We start from the raw sequence: 17,259 nt of genomic DNA on the forward strand, positions 1-17,259 counted from the left end.
TGAATAATTGAAATAAATCATGTATTTTGTCTGACTACAAGGCAATAAAACTTATAATTAACAGTAAATGCATCTCTAGTAAAAATACAAATCCACGACAATTAAGCAACACATTAATGAATAATAAATGAGACAAAGAGGAAATCAGTGAAGAAAAAAGAAATTATTAGAACTAAATGTAAATGAAAATACAAAATAAAAGAACCACCAGGACACATTTAAAAAAAAGAATTAGGGAAATTTATCTCTAAGCATCCACAGCACAAAACCAGGAGGAGCATAAGTAAAGGCCTTTATGATGCAACTCAGAAATTTATAAAAACAAGAACAAATCAAGCAAAAATTCATTAGAAGATGTAATAAAAATCAAATCAAAAATTACAAAATTAATATATAAACAAGTACAAGGGATCAAGTACATGGGAAAATAAACAAGTTCAACAGATTATTTCCCTAACTAACCAAAGGAAAGAGAGAATTCAAATTAATAGAGTGAGAGATAAAAAGGAAACATTATAACTGACATTAAAAAATCCAAAATATTTTGAGGAAATACCTTAAAACCCTATCTATAAGCTATTAAAATGGACCTTATAAAATAAATGGACAGGCTTTTAAATTCATTCAAACCACCAAATATGAGAGAAGATTAACAATCTAAACAAATAAGAAGATCTAAATAGTAATAAAAGCTTTCTCATGAAAATAGGCCAAGGCCCAGATGGATATACATCAGCATTCAACCAAATTTTCAAAGAAGATCAACAACCAATACTTTTTAAATTACTCAAAAAAATGAAAGCAGAAGGCACTCCCCCAAATTCATCCATGAAACTAATATAACTCTTCTAGGAAAAGCAAACTAACAAACACAAAATTAGTACAACATCTCTGGATTAACATAGATTCAAAGTCCTCAATAAAAATACTTGCAAGCCAAATAAGAAACATATTTGAAAAAGATTATACACCCTGATCAAGTCGGCTGAGATGCAGGAAAAGTTCTACATAGCTATAATAAAAAAGGAAAAAATCGGCATAATTCAAATGCAAAAACAAAACAGAACAAAAAGACATTTATATCAGTGGAAGAAAACAAAAGACCCAAATATAGGTTCATGTGGTTACAATTATCTGATATTTGACACAACTACATTCTGGAAAAAAGACTTACCTCTTCTTCAGCAAATGGTGCTGAGAAAACTGGATGTCGGCATGTAGAAGAACTAACTTAGATCCATAGCTATCACTTTGCACAAAACATAAACTACAAATGAACAAAGACTTTACTATAAAACTTGAAATGAAGAAGCAAGGAAACAAGCAGCATCTTATAAGACACTGCAGTAGAAAAGTACTTTCACAAAAGGACCCTATTTTCCCAAGAATGAAGGCTGACAGATGAGGCTTCATAAACATAAACACAAACATAAATATAAAGCTAAAACACTGTGCATAACAAAAAGTCAGATGAGTGAAGAAGAAGCCCCCAGAGTGAGAATCTTTTCCAGCTATACATCTGACAGATGATGGAAGCTCAGAACACACACACACAAGCCAAGAAAACAAGCATTCTAACAATTGAAAAGTGGACTACTATGCTGAGCAGTGGTGGTGCATACCTGTGATCCCAGCACTTGTGGGGCAGAGGCAGGTAGAGCTCTGTGAGTTTGAGACTCACCTGGTCTACAGAGATAATTCCAGGACAGCTAGGGCTATTACACAGAGAACCTCTGTCTCAATTTTTTTTTTTAAAAAAAAAGTGGACTGTATCTCCTAACAGAGAAGATTCAAAAAAAGAATTAAAAAATAACTAATATCTCAAAGATATTAGGCATCCTTAATAATTAGGGATATAAAAATAAAACAACTTTGAGAATTCAATTGCAATAGATATTTTTGGCTATCAACTTGTTTATATCTGGAAGTAACTAATACCAAAATGTCTGGGCACACCTTTGAGGGCATTTTTTTTAAATTAAATCATTTGAAGTGGGAAGACAAACATTTAATCCACATCTTTTGATGTGGAAAAATTCACCTTTAATCTGCACCACACCTTCTGATGGAAGCCTATATAAAGGACATGGAAAAAAGGAAGTGTTCACTCTTTGCCTACTTGCTCTTGATGGCAAGTCTATTCCTTCACTGGTATTAGAGTCTACTTCTTTCAGATTCTGATGTATACTGAAGAGCAAATGAGACATCCGGTCTCATGAACTGGACAATGACTGGATTCTTGGATCTTCTATTGGTAGACAGCCATTGTTGGACTATCTGGACCACAGCCAGTAAGTTATTTTGATATATCATTTGCATAAATCAATACACACATACATATTTAGGTCTATGTGTATATATATATGTATATACATATGTGTGTGTGTGTACAATAATACACATTTTATAAGTTTCATCCCTCTAGAGAACCCTAATAAATCATCTTACCCCAGTCAGAAGAGCTAAGATCAAGTAAACGACTGACAACAAATATCAACATGGATATAAGTATTGATGGGATTGCAAACTGGTAAAGTTACTATGGAAGTAAGTGTGGAAAACTCTCAAATAGCTAAAAATAAAGCTACCATATGATTACTCCAGCATATGCCTAAAGAATACTATATCACAATTCATGGGTACCTGCTCAGTCATGTTCACTGCTGTTCTATTCACAATAGCTAGAAATGGAAACAACCTAAGTGTTCTCCAACTGAAGGATGAGGAAAGAAAATGCAGTATTACACACAATGAAATTCTACCCAGCTGTAAAGAAAAAAAGTGAAATAACAAAATTTGCAGGTGAATGGATGGAACGGGAAAATATTATGCTGAATGAGTGCTAGAATGACAAGCACTGCATGTGTTATCTGTGGATACCAGCTTCGAATCTTTAGATCTGAGTACATAACCTAGAGCAACCGCAAACGACAGAAAAGTAAAGAGGGACTATGGCGGGAGGCACAAGCATTAGACGGGGAGTAGCAGGGCACAGCTGCTGTGAAGGAGAAAATGAGAAAAATGGGTCATGGAGACTAGCTTGGGGAGGAGCAGAGAGGGCACAGAGAGTGAGAGGAGAGACAAATAACACTAAGGATAGTTGATAATGCCATATAGAAAAATTTTATGTTTACTTTAAATTATATAAAGTATTAAGTTTATGTGCATATATAGAGATATATATGCTTCAGCTGAAGTCGCATTGCTTGGGGTGGCAATGCTCCCCCTCAAAGCATAGCCTAACATAACCCCCAATGGCAGGCATGATAAACTTTATTTCAAATTATTGATCAGGAGAACCCAACAGATCCCCAAAATATTATAGGCTATGCCCTAGGTGTCTTCTGGAAAAAGAAGTTAGCGCACTAATACTAAAGGCACCCTTCAGACACAGGTCATGGAGGAGAACATACAGATGCCACTTTGATAAACCAGGATAGTTTCTAACTGCACTCTAAACACACACCTTCATGTCCACAGAAGGTTGCTCTCACCCCTCTTCAAAGCAGCCTCTCTTCATAGCTGATAGATACAATTACAGAAATTGCTCATAATTACAACTGTTCATAGCACCACACTACTAATCTTGAGGTGACCATCCCCACTTGATATATTTACAGAACAACCTCTATACTTTAGACCTAGGTGACATTATGGAAGAGGTGGCAGAAAGGCTGAAAGAGCCAGGTGGCCAGGACGTCTGTTGCAAGACAATTTCTTTTTCTTTTTTTTTAAATTTTAAAATTTTGCACAAATGGTGGAAGAGTAAAATAAAGGGATGGTATCTGTGGGAAGGTGTCATAAGACTGTTTGTTTGTTCCAGGCTGCTCAGCCCCAAAATAATCACACAGAAACTATATTATTTGCAATACTGTTTGGCCAATAGCTTAAGCATATTTCTGGCTAACTCATATCTCAAATTAACCCATCTCCACTAATCTGTGTATCACCATGAGGCTATGGCTTACCATGTAAAGTTCTAGCATCTGTCTCTGGTGGGGCTACATGGCTTCTCACTAACTCTGCCTTCCTTCTCCCAGCACTCAGTTTAGTTTTCCCTACCTAGCTTTACTCTACCTTATCACAGGCCTAAGACAGTTTCTTTACTAACCAGTTGTATTCACAGCATAGAGAAGAAAATAAAGGGGAATAAATGATATTAAAGATATATTTCAAAGAATTATCAAAAATAGAATAAAATATATTATTTTAAAAATTAGGGCAGTTTTTTTTCTTGCACATATTTAGAATTCAGTTTCTTCAAATATATAATTTAAAATAAGTCAAAATCTAAGTGACAGTTTTAAAAGAAGATAAACATTCAGTTAAACATAATCAAAATAAGTGAATTTTTATCCACATAAAACCTGAAATGTAGTTTATTACATACCACAGCACTCAGGGCACTTTGGATGTTTCAGGACATTTATCCCATAACCGGGATAGCAGCGGTTAATCCACACCATTTGAAGGGTTCCTTCAATGTAGTATATTTCAGGCAGTGGCTCCATACGTTTGCCCAGGACTTCTACTTGCTGATTAAAAAATCTCTCTATGAGATTTTTAGCCTACATTTGAAATAGAATTTTAAAGATTAATTATCTGTAAGGCTAATATAAATTTAGAACAAATAATGTAGAGGAAAAAGTCTCAAATTTTTTATCTGTAGTTAAGATACATATAACACTCAAAAAGGAAACTCTACCATTTATTTTATTTTATTTTATTTTGGTTTTTCAAGACAGGGTTTCTATTTATTTTAAACAGTCAATTGTTTAAATTTAAACACATTTATGAAATTAAATTTATTTAAAATATTTTATAAGTCACTAAGAAATATGTATTCTATCACCGCCTTTCTTACTTTATGAAGGAAAATTAGGCTTATAAACAAGATAAAATGTGGTAAGTTCTAGCTCTTTGTTATAATTAAATTTACAAATACTAAGGACATCATTCTGACAGATATCTTGATATTGGCAATACTGGCTCTGACTTGGCTGCGAAGAGGAATAAGAGGCAGTGTTTTCCTTTATGGAGTCACACCTCTACATGAAATACAAAATAAGGTCATGAACTCAAACCCAATTTCCTCTACAACAAGAATCTGTACCTCCAGTCTAGTAAGAAGCACAGAAACTGGGCACACTGTTCTTGAACCTCAACTTGTCTGACTTCTTTGGATACTTTCATAAGTCTATTATTTCCATGAAAAATTAAAGAATTATTAAACCCTTTTAAATAAGCTACACTCAACATAAATATGAATTGTGCTTTTTTATTACTCAATTACTTACATGTTCTCCCATATTAAATATTTTCCAATTTGGGTAAGTTCTGTCTGACAAACTTTTTACATTTATTTGGTCAAACATAATTTTCAGTTAAAGAAATACTAAAAGAATTAGTAATAGGAAGCTGGAGAGATGGCTCAGCAGTTAAGAACACTTGTCATTCTTACAGAAGGGATTGAGTTCCATTCCTAGGACTCACATGGAGGTTCATTGTTTCCTGTAACTCCAGTTCCAGGGATCTAGTATACTCTTCCAGTCCTCAGGACATAGCACATGAAGTACACTTACATACATGCTGGGAAAATACTCATATACTCAAAACAATTATATACAATATGATATCTAATTGCTAGCATTTAAAGGTGTTATTATTCAAAGTTTAAAGGACACAAATCACAATCATTCAGAATGTTATGCAAAAATAAATGTAAAATAAAAGCTTGTCAGAATCACAACTGATTGGTTAAAAGAAACAACACCCTTCACCATAGCTACAAATAGCATAAAATATCTCAGAATAACTCTAGCCAAACAAGTGGAAGACTTATATGACAAGAACTTAAATCTTTGAAGAAATAAATTGAAGAAGACACCAGAAAGTGGAAAGATCTCTCATGCTCTTGGGTAGGCAGAATTAACATAGTAAAAATGGCAATCTTACCAAAATCAATCCACAGATTCAATGCAATGGCCATCAAAATCCCAGCAAAATTCTTCACAGACCTTGAAAGAATGGTACTTAACTTCATATGGAAAAGCAAAATACCCAGGATAGCCAAAACAACCTTGTACAATAAAAGAACTTTTGGAGCCATCACAATACCTGATTTCGAAATCTATTACAGAGCTACAGTACTGAAAACAGCCTGGTATTGGTATAAGAACAGACAGGTGGACCAATGGACCCGAATTGAAGACCCGGATACTAATTCACACACCTATGAACACCTGATTTTTTGACAAAGACACAAAAAAATCAAATGAAAAAAAGAAAGCATATTTAACAAATGGTGCTGGCATAACTGGATATCAACATGTAGAAGAATGAAAATAGACCCATATCTATCACCATGAACAAAACTCAAGTCCATATGGATCAAAGACCTCAACATAAAGCCAACCACAATGAACCTCACAGAAGAGAAAGTGGGAAGTACACTTCAACGCATTGGCACAGGAGATCACTTTCTAAATCTAACCCCAGTAGCACAGAGAGTGAGAGAAACAATTAATAAATGGGACCTTATGAAACTGAAAAACTTCTATAAAGCAAAGGACACGGTCAACAAGACAAAATGACAGCCTACAGAATAGGAAAAGATCTTCACTAACCCCACATCAGACAGAAGTCTGATCTCCAAAATATTCAAAGAACTCAAGAATTTGGTCATCAAAGGAACAAATAATCCAATAAAAAAGTGGAGTACAGACCTATACAGAGAACTCTCAACAGATGAATCTAAAATGGCTAAAAGACACTTAAGGAAATGTTCAGCATCCTTAGTCATCAGAGAAATGCAAATCAAAACAACTCTGATATTCCATCTTACACCTGTAAGAATGGCCAAGATCAAAAACAATGATGACAACTTATGCTGGAGAGGTTGTGGGGTAAAGGAACACTCCTGTATTGCTGTGGGAATGCAACCTGGTACAGCCCCTTTGGATGTCAATGTGGTGATTTCTCAGAAAATTGGGAAACAACCTTCCACAAGACCCTGTAATACCACTTTTGGGTACATATCCAAAAGAAGCTCAGTTGTGCCACAAGGACATGTGCCCAACTATGTTCATAGCAGTATTTTTTGTCATAGCCAAAACATGGAAACAACCTAAATGCCCCTTAACCAAAGAATGGATAAAGAAAATGCGGTACATTTACACAATGCAGTACTACACAGCAGAAAAAATAACAAGTTCTTGAAATTTGCAAGCAAATGGATGGAGCTAGAAAACATTATTTTGAGTGAGTAACCCAGACACAGAAAGACAATTATCACACGTACTCACTCACAAGTGGTTTTTAAACATAAAGCAAAGAAAACTGACCTACAAATCACAATCCCAGAGAACTTAGGCAACAATGAGGACACTAAGAGAGACTTACATAGTTGTAATCCACATGGGAAGTAGAAAAAGACAAGATCTCCTGAGTAAATTGGGAGCATAGGGACCTTGGGGGAGGGCTGAAGAGGAGGGAAGAGGCAGGGAGGGGAGCAGAGAAAAATGTAGAGTTCAATAAAAATCAATAAACAAAAACAAAGGCAGAAGTTCTTGCAAGTAAAGTTCTAAGGAAACACAACTGTCAATTTAGGGTATTATAATTGCAAAACTTTCTTTCCTAAGTAAAGGAAAAAGTAAACGCGTTCCATGATAAAAACAGACTGAAAGAGTATGGCCATTAAACCAACTCTGCAAAAGCTATTGCAGAGGAACACTTCAAACTGACAAGAATAATAAACATACTCTAGAAACCAGAGGGAAAAACAGTGACAGGGTGGCGGAAACTTGTTTTTTTTTCCTTTTCTCAATAAAGAGAGAGAGAGAGAGAAAGAGAGAGAGATCTAAGGAAACAAAACAAAATTAACAAAACTGCAAAAATAAACTCATCTCTCAATAAGAAATCTGAATTTTAAGTTTTAGTTCCTTATTAAATACTAGAGAAAATGACAGGATTCCATTTTCCTTCTTCAAAGGAACACACCTCTCATGCTCAGGGATGGACACTAACTCAGAGGGTAAAAGGGTGAAATGGGGTATTTCTAGCAATGCAACTAAGAAACAATTAGGAAAAGTTATTCTAACAAATGACAAAAAGGACTTCTAAGACTTTTCAGAACACACAGTGAAAGTCTCTTCATACTCTAAAGGTATAATTCATCAAGAGAATATGACAATTCTAAACACATACATCCAAACGAGGTACACTGAACTTCATAAAACAGACACTAATAGATATAAATCCACAGATCCATTTTAACACAGTTATACTAGGTAACTTCAATACATCATTTTCACCAACAGGCAGGTAATTCAGTCAAAAAATAGAGATACACTAGAGTTAAATGATAACATGAATCAAATGTACCAAACAGGTATGTATAGAACATTTCACCCAAACACTAGAAATACACATTTTTCTTAGCAGTCCATAAACTTTTTTGAATATATTTGGAATATATTGGGCCAAAAATGACTCACAAAGAGTAGAGAAAATGATATATTATATATTGTATTCTATTAAAAATATGAACATTTAAGAAAATACATAAAATATAAAAACTCATAAAATTAAAAACTGTACTATTTAATGCTGCATGGAGCACTAAACGAGATACAACAGAGCTGACACACACATGAACTCACAGAGACTGGCAGCATGAACAGGGCCTGTACAAGTCTATGCCAGATGGGGTTCTAGCACTGAGAAGGAAATAGACACGAACCCTTCCCTAATTAGAAGCTATCTCTAACTGATAGCCACTCTCCAATAGAGTCTCACTGGGTACATAAACTATACTTAAGGGGCAGGCCCTATGATCAGCAAAGAGAGCCAACACAAAACAATGACATTTCTAGAGATATTTTATCTCCTAATTATTTGGTTACTTTTTATTTTTTGCTTTACTTGTTGTCTGATGTGGGATGTCCTTCTATATATGTGTTGCTTTTATTGGTTGATGAATAAGCTGTTTCAACCAATGACTTAGCAAAGTAAAGTCAGGCAGAAAATCCAAACAAAGAGAGAGAGATTAGGCAGAGTCAAAGGGACACCATGTAGCCAACAAAAGAGAAAGATGCCATAACAATACAGGCAAGCCACAGCCTCATGGTGATACACAGATTAATAGAAATCAGTTAATTTAAAATGTAAGAGCTAGCTATGAACGTGCCTGAGCCATTGACCAAATAGTGTTGCAACTAATAAAGTTTTTGTGTAATTATTCAGATTTAGGCAGCCAGGAAACAAAAGCACAGTCTCTTTTTACAAATGGCACCCAAACCCTTGGCAAGAATTTCCACATAAAGCCTGAGAAAGCTTTAAAAATAAAAAGAATTCTAGACAGATAAGAACAGTCAAGTACAGATTCTTGAGGAAGCATTGTCTCAGATGGACTCTGTTAGAAGCAAGCACAGGCACGGCTCTTTAAGAAAGGCTTCCTGACTTAACATTAATGGTAAAAAAAAAAAACTTGCAGCTCTTTTAAGGGGCTCTGCCACCAAACACTTAAATGGTGCTTATGAGCAGATACTGGCAGGCTTCTTGGTGGTAGCATAGACCTTGAATCTCCACAGAGTTGTGGCAATAAATATGGCTCTCACCAGTACCTCTGCCATGAAGCTAAACTCACAGAAAGCTAAGAAATAGAGCAGAGCCAGTTGCCAAAGCTTCAGCTTTAATACTAGTCAAAATGCTTAGCAGACTAAAGACTCATGTGGTCAGAAAAAGACAGATACATACAGTAAAGACAGATTCAGATGGAAAAAAGAACCTCAAAATGGGTTACAGTGTGTTTAAAAACATACATAGACTTGGGAGAGGAAAGAAAAAGAGTAGAGAAAGTCCTTAAAAAAAGAAATAGAGTAGTGGACATGGTGGTATATGCCCTTAATCCCAGCACTTGGGAGGCAGAGGCAGGCAGATTTCTATGAGTTCAATGCCATCCTGGTCTACAGAATGAGATCCAGAACAGCCAAAGATATGCAGAGAAGGCTTGTCTCAAAAAAAATTAAAAAATAGAAATAAATAAAAGAAATAAAGTTTTAAAAAGTCATGTAAAGATGGAACATATACGAAGAGTCTGGATTATGTATTTTATTGTGTTTTCTTTGAATTTTTTGACTATGAATGAGCTACCTACAAAGAGACATTTTATTGTACAAGCTGCTAAGCTAAACCAACAGATATATTTTCAAGGTATTTTGACTTGAAAATTTAAGTCTAAAAATATGCTAGTCTTGAAAAGAGGTTCTGCTTTTGTTTCCACAAAGGATAGAAAGCTGTGGGTCCTTTACTGGCTAATATAGTTTGAACAAGCAAGATTTCCTGAAGCAACAACCCAGGTGGTCCAACATCCACAATAGCTTCAGAACTGCTGGATGAAAAGGACCAAGCACACAGGACACTGCATGAAATACCTGATTAACAGAGCCCCCAATCAACAGGAAATAGTCTAAAAATATATGCATCAATTCCAAAATATTGCTTACAAATGTTTATTTTCACTTAAAGAAAGTTGATTATAAATGGCTAATGGTCATAGTCAAGGTCTTACTAAAGAGAAAAAATAAGATATGATATAGAAATGAATACTTTACATTGGTATGGACTTTGGTTTGTTGATACAAAATTAAGGTTAATTTTGTTTTATATATTTCTATTCTTGTTTAAAATATTTTGTTTATGTATAAACATTTTTAAATGTATTATGCAATTAAAATTATGGATTAATAGATATTCATCTATAATAGTCAAACTAGTCATGTTAGTTAGGGTTTCTAGATGTACAGAGATATATTTCAGGTGAATAGGTATTGTATTCTTCAAATCTTTAAAAGACCTATAGAATATGGCATTTAAAATGCTTTAAAAACTTAGATTTTTCTCAACAATGAGACATGTCTGCTTCTGGCAGTACCAATTACATCAGAGAGTTTGATAGGCATTGAAGAAACTCGTTAAGGTATTTGCCTTCGATGTGACAAGGCTAGTCATTTGGGCAAAAAAACTGCTCTTGCCTGTATTGCTTGATGGTATGCTGTATGAACTGGACATGCAGGACCCACAAAAAAAGTGACTGCTGAACTGTCCAAAAGATGGGATGGTCCTTCAGGGTTCCTGCTTCATAGAAGAAACTGCCAGACATTCTGCAGGACACAGAAGAAAGCAACTGACGAACTTTGCCAGTACAAGGCAGAACAGATCTTCAAATTTCCTGCTTCACTGAAAAGTCTGCCAAATATTAGGGGCCTATATGGATGACAAAACATTACAGAAGAATGTTGGGTGTTGACTGTCCAGGTAGCAAGATATCACTGTCATTTCTAGAACTTTGGAAGTTGCTTACAACACACTTTCTATTTATTTAGGTAATATTATATCCTTCTGGGATCTTTGATGGAGTTGAAGACTAGATAGTTATAATTATAGTTTTTCTCAGTTACAATAAAAGATAAATTATATAAAAGTTTAGACTCACAAAGACAGGATAAATCATAGAATATTTTCCTTAATTTGCCAAATGCAAATGGAATAAATATTGTAACTCTACTCAAACAAGTGGAAAACCTGTATGATAAGAACTTTAAATCTTTGAAGAAGACACCAGAAAATGGAAAGCTCTCCCATGCTCTTGAGTAGGTAGAATTAACATAGTAAAAATGGCAATCTTACCAAAAGCAATCTACAGATTCAATTCAATGCCCATCAAAATGCCAGCAATAATTTTCACAGACCTTGAAGGAACAATACTCAGCTTCATATGGAAAAGCAAAAATACGTCCAAAAAAAACAGGATAGCCAAAACAAGACTATACAATGAAGGAACTTCTGGAGGCATCACAATCCCTGACTTCAAATTCTACTACAGAGCTACAGTACTGAAAACAGCCTGGTACTGGAGGACCAATGAAATCGAGACCAAGATATCAATCCACACAGCTATGAACACCTGATTTTTAACAAAGAAGCAAAAAAATATCAGATGGAAAAAAGAAAGCATATTCAACAAATGATGCTGGCATAACTGTATATCAACATGTAGAAGAATGAAAATACATCCATATCTGTCACCATATATAAAACTCAAATCCAAATGGATCAAAGACCTCAACATAAAGCCAACCGCACAGAACCTCACAAACAAAAAAGTGGGACGTACACTTGAATACACTGGCATAGGAGATCACTTCCTAAATATAACCCCAGTAGCACAGACACTGAAATTAATAAATGGGACCTCCAGAAATTGAAAAACTTCTGTAAAGCAAAGGGCATAGTAAACAAGACAAAACAGAAGCCTACAGAATGGGAAAAGATCCTCACTAATCCCACATCTGACAGAGGGCTGCTGTCCAAAATATACAAAGAACTCAAGAAATTAGTCCTCAAAAGAACAAATAATTTAATTTAAAAAATGGTGTATAGACCTAAACAGAGGGCTCTCAACCTCAACAGAGGAATCTAAAATGGCTGACAGACACTTAAGGAAATGTCCAACATCCTTAGCCATCAGCTGAGATTCCACATTATACCTGTAATAATCAAAAACACTGATGACAGCCTAAACTGGAGAGGATATGGGGTAAGGGGAACATTTCTCCATTGCTATAGGAGTGCAAGCTGGTACAGTCCCATTGGATAGCAATATGGCGATTTCTCAGAAAATTGGGAAACAACCTTCCTTAAGACCCAGCAATACCTCTTTTGGGTATATACCCAAAGGATGCTTAATCATAACACAAGGACATGTGCTCAACTATGGTCACAGCAGCATTGTTTGTCATAGTCAGAACCTGGAAACAAACTAAAATGTCCCTCGACTGAAGAATGGATAAGAAAAATTACACAATGGAGTACTACACCACAGAAAAAACAATGACATCTTGAAATTTGTAGTCAAAGGGATGATCTAGAAAACATCATATTGAGTAAGGTAACCCAGACCAAGAAAGACAAATATATGTAGCCAACCATAAGTGGCTTTTAGACATACAGGGAAAAAAAAAACAGCCTACAACTCACAATCCCAGAGAACCTAGACAATAATGAGGACCCCTAGAAGAGACATACATGGATCTAAACTACATGGGAAGTAGAAAAAGACAAGATCTCCCGAATAAATTTGGAAAATGGGGGCCATGATAAGGAATAGAATGGAAGGGGAGGGGAAAAGAGAAAAATATATAGCTCAAAAAGACAAAAAAAGATCATAGGCCTTTCTTCCAGAGGACACTAATTTGATTCCTAGAACCTAAATGGTGGCTCACAACTTCCTTTAACTCCAGTTATAGGGAATTGGACACCCTCTTCTAGCCTCTAGAGCATGCACATGATGCACAGAAATACATGCAGACAAAACCATATATATATATATATATATATGTGCATGTATATGCGTATGTATATCCATAAAATAAATTTTAATTTACTTTTTGGTGAAAAATTCACATGGGACATAGAAATTTAATCTAATCCATCAGTAATCTCTGACATATAAAATGTCTTTGCAATAAGCCTGGGTCTTCTCTTCAGTTCTCTTAGTATTTGTTTTTTACATTTAGGAGTTCAGATAGTAGGTGCTTGTTTTTAACTGTTACCTCCTGTTGTTTACTGGACATTTAATCATTATATAATTCCTTTCTATGTCTCTTACAGAAGTTTTCCACTTAGTCATTTTCTTTGAAATTAGCCCAATCTCTTTTGGCTATAATTTTATTTTTCAGCCTTTCACTTTAAGCGTTATATGTTCTTAGATCTAAAGCGAGTCCCTCACACTAAATATATGCCTAAATCCTGCTATTTCTCAAGTTATGCAACCTATATCTTATGTTGTGTGCTTATTTAATATTTAAATTATTAATACCTAAGAGTTTACCCATACTATCTTGTTAATTGTTCTTTGCATTTTTACAGCATTTTGTCCCACTTTTTCCCACTTGTCTTCTTTTGTGTGTAGTTAATATTTGAAATAATTTTCTTAGAATTTCTTCTCATTTCTTTTCAAATACAGTGTACAGATACTTTATTTGTGATTATTTTGTCCATTACAGAAAGCAACATCGCAACAGTCAATTTAAACTGATAACTTATTAGTTGTATACAGAACTCTCCTTCTTTATAGCTATCTCCCTCATTACACCTTCATTATATTTACTTACTGTTTTCATCACTTTGAATCTCATATAGAAATTAAATTAAAACCAAATATCACTAATGCAGAGATTTGTATTTCTCAATATACTTTTAGGATAACTTTTTTTTGGTTTTTCAAGACAGGGTTTCTCTGTAGCTTTGGAGCCTGTCCTGGAACTAGCTCTTGTAGACCAGGCTAGCCTTTACTCACAGAGATCCGCCTGCCTCTGACTCCCAAGTGCTGGGATTAAAGGCGTGTGTCACCACCGCCTGGCTTGTTTAGCATTTCTTTCTGAACAGGCAAGTGATAATGAGCTTACTTAAGCTACAAATGTGATTAATATGGCTTAGCTGCAGAGATAAAGATGGCCATAAGAAAAGGGGATTCAAACACAAAATAAAAGAGATGGCAGACTTTGCTGTCTTTGTTTGCATTTTAGTCCCTAATAAGATACTCTAAAAATAGTCTAAGTATTGGATATAATAAGATTAAAATGTCTAGCAAATTGGTTCATTTAAATGTGTTATAGAAAATGTGTTCAAGACAGCCAAAATTATGTTTTGCTCATGCTTCAGATATGGCTTCCTGAGTTTAAGCTCGGATATAAATATTTATTAAGAAAAATATTTTAAGGCTGGAGAGATTAGTAACAAAGTGTTACATAAGCATGAGAGCCCGAGTTTGGATCCCAGCACCCAGGTCAAAGGCAAGAACAGCAACAGATACCTGCAACTCGAGGGAGGGAGGGAGGGAGGGAGGGAGGGAGGGAGGGAGGGAGGGAGGGAGGACAGCCAATTAGGATAAATGGGCATGGAGGTCAATGAGATGGATCAACAAACAAAGACACTTGTCATGCAAGCTGGATGGCCTAGCTAAAGGAAAATATCAATTCCCCGAAGTTCTCCTCTGACATCCACGTGTTTGGTGGCAAACACACTTCCATGTGGGCATGCACACACACAAATATTTTTAAAGGATCTAGAAAACTGTAGGTATATTTTTGGTAAAAGTTTTTTAAAGAGAAAATATTTTCAGATGAAGAAATATTTTAGACAGTAGTCTTGCTCTAAAATAAAAAATAATTCCAAAATGGAAACAAAAAGAATTAAGAAAAAACCATAAATGTCTATGTCACAAAAGATATCTAGAGAAGAAAATTGAAAAACGTGCACGAGTGAGCTCACTCCAGTGAACAAAGGATGGTGCACGACGAGTGAGCTCACTCCAGTGAACAAAGGATGGTGCACGAGTGAGCTCACTACAGTGAACAAAGGATGGTGCACGAGTGAGCTCACTACAGTGAAAGGTCAGACGTGATCTCTAAGGTCGGGCTTTGCACATCTTTCATTGGACATCTGCCCTAGACATTATGAGGAAGCTGCAAAGGCAGGAAATTCCATGTAAACTTGTAAATTTGTCTTTTGGATATGCAACAGCAGGAACAGAATGGTTGCAATCCTTTCTGTTGTAATTCAATAGAAACAAGAGTAATTCAAATAATAGACTTAGTCCTGCGAAACAATACATTTTCCTGGTAGATAAGAATCTGTCCCCTTAATCAACACAATCAAATTGAAGACCCTGAAATAAGTTCACATACACATGGACTCCTGGTTTTTACAAAGAAGTCAAAAATGCACACTGGACAAAAGACAGTGTCTTCAACAAACGATGCTTGTCAATGAGGTGGCTGCATGTAGGGAATGCAATCAGAGCCATATTTACCACCCTGCAAAACACTGAAGGACCTACCTCAACATAAAAGATACCCTGAATGCAGAAGAAGCTAAATAAACAATAACCTTTATTTCATTGATACAGGAATGTACTTTCTGGACATGAAATGACACCAATAGTACAGTAGTAATATGACCAACAATTAATAAATGGGTCCTCATAAAACTGAAAGGCTTCTGTATGCAAATAATATGATCATTGTGACAAACTGGCAGCCTAGTAAATATAAAGTGCTTTACCAATTATATATCTGATAAAGGCTTAGTACCTAAAATATGTAAAGAACCAAAAAAATCCTGAACATTCAAAAATGTGGTAAAGATCTAAGACGAGTTCTCAAAAGATGCAACATTAAAAGCTGAGAAACACTTAAGAAAAGTTCAACATCTTTATCCATGAGGAAAATACAAATTAAAACTACTTTAAGGTTTCCTATTACCCCAGTGAGAGTGTTCAAGTCATTAAAACAATGATAACATGCTGGCAAGGATGAAGGGACACAGGAGCATTTACTCATTGCTGGTCAGATTGCAAACTGGTACAGCCACTATGAACGTTGGAGCGGCAGGTCAACAGTACTACCTCAGGTAGTTCATCTTGTGGTAGATAAAATATCTCACTTCCTTTTTCTGTATAATAGCTTTGTTTTTTGATAAATGATAATCTAAGTTCCTTTCTAAACAAATATGTAATAAAAATAAATACTGAAAAACCCCATGACTTATGACACCACAAAGGATAGACATTAAATATTCTAGTCACTTGTGCATTTAGAGAAAAGGGATCAAGAAACTCACAATTTAAAGAGTCATTAAGTGCCTGTCTGCTGCTTCTGTAATAACATAGGAAGCAAACTCAAGCACTGCCTTTTCTTAATTTAATACAAAGGGCAGGCATATTTCAAAGAAAAGGACAATTACATTTTACTCAAGTGCTTCCCTGTCAAGGATATAAAGATCTGGTGTTTGCTGACACATGCCAGGGTGTTCAGAGGCCTACCCATTCCACACTGGAAACTCTACAGTTAAATCTATTCTGAGTTTCCACAGCCACAAGATCACTGGAGGATACAGTTACTTACACTTGTGACCTTTTTGAAGACTTGAAATTTTTTTTCAAACATTAAAAAGGACATTTTATATTCTTATGTAAATCTCACACATGAACTATCAGTAGCTATAACCTTACTTTTTTCTTCCCTTGTTGCTTTTCCTTTAGGAATTTCTGACATATGTAAGTGTGTGTATACAAATACACACACACACACACATATATATGTATATGTATATATATATATATATATATATATATATATATATATATATTTTACAGTCTCACATTGTTTTCCCTTTAGTCTGTAGCATTATTAGATA

The 17,259-nt window shown here is 35.1% G+C and overlaps 1 protein-coding gene across 1 annotated transcript in view; it reads right to left on the reverse strand.

Moving 5' to 3' along the window:
- The window catches only part of Zpbp (zona pellucida binding protein), a 116,530-nt gene that overhangs the window by 9,520 nt on the left and 89,751 nt on the right, over positions 1-17,259 (reverse strand). Inside the window, exon 7 of the mRNA XM_075944321.1 lies at positions 4,391-4,568. Within this exon, the coding sequence (XP_075800436.1) occupies positions 4,391-4,568 (178 nt within the window). The remainder of the gene's footprint in view (positions 1-4,390; positions 4,569-17,259) is intronic.

Source organism: Microtus pennsylvanicus, chromosome 12 (assembly GCF_037038515.1).
Source record: "Microtus pennsylvanicus isolate mMicPen1 chromosome 12, mMicPen1.hap1, whole genome shotgun sequence".
Taxonomy (NCBI): domain Eukaryota; kingdom Metazoa; phylum Chordata; class Mammalia; order Rodentia; family Cricetidae; genus Microtus; species Microtus pennsylvanicus.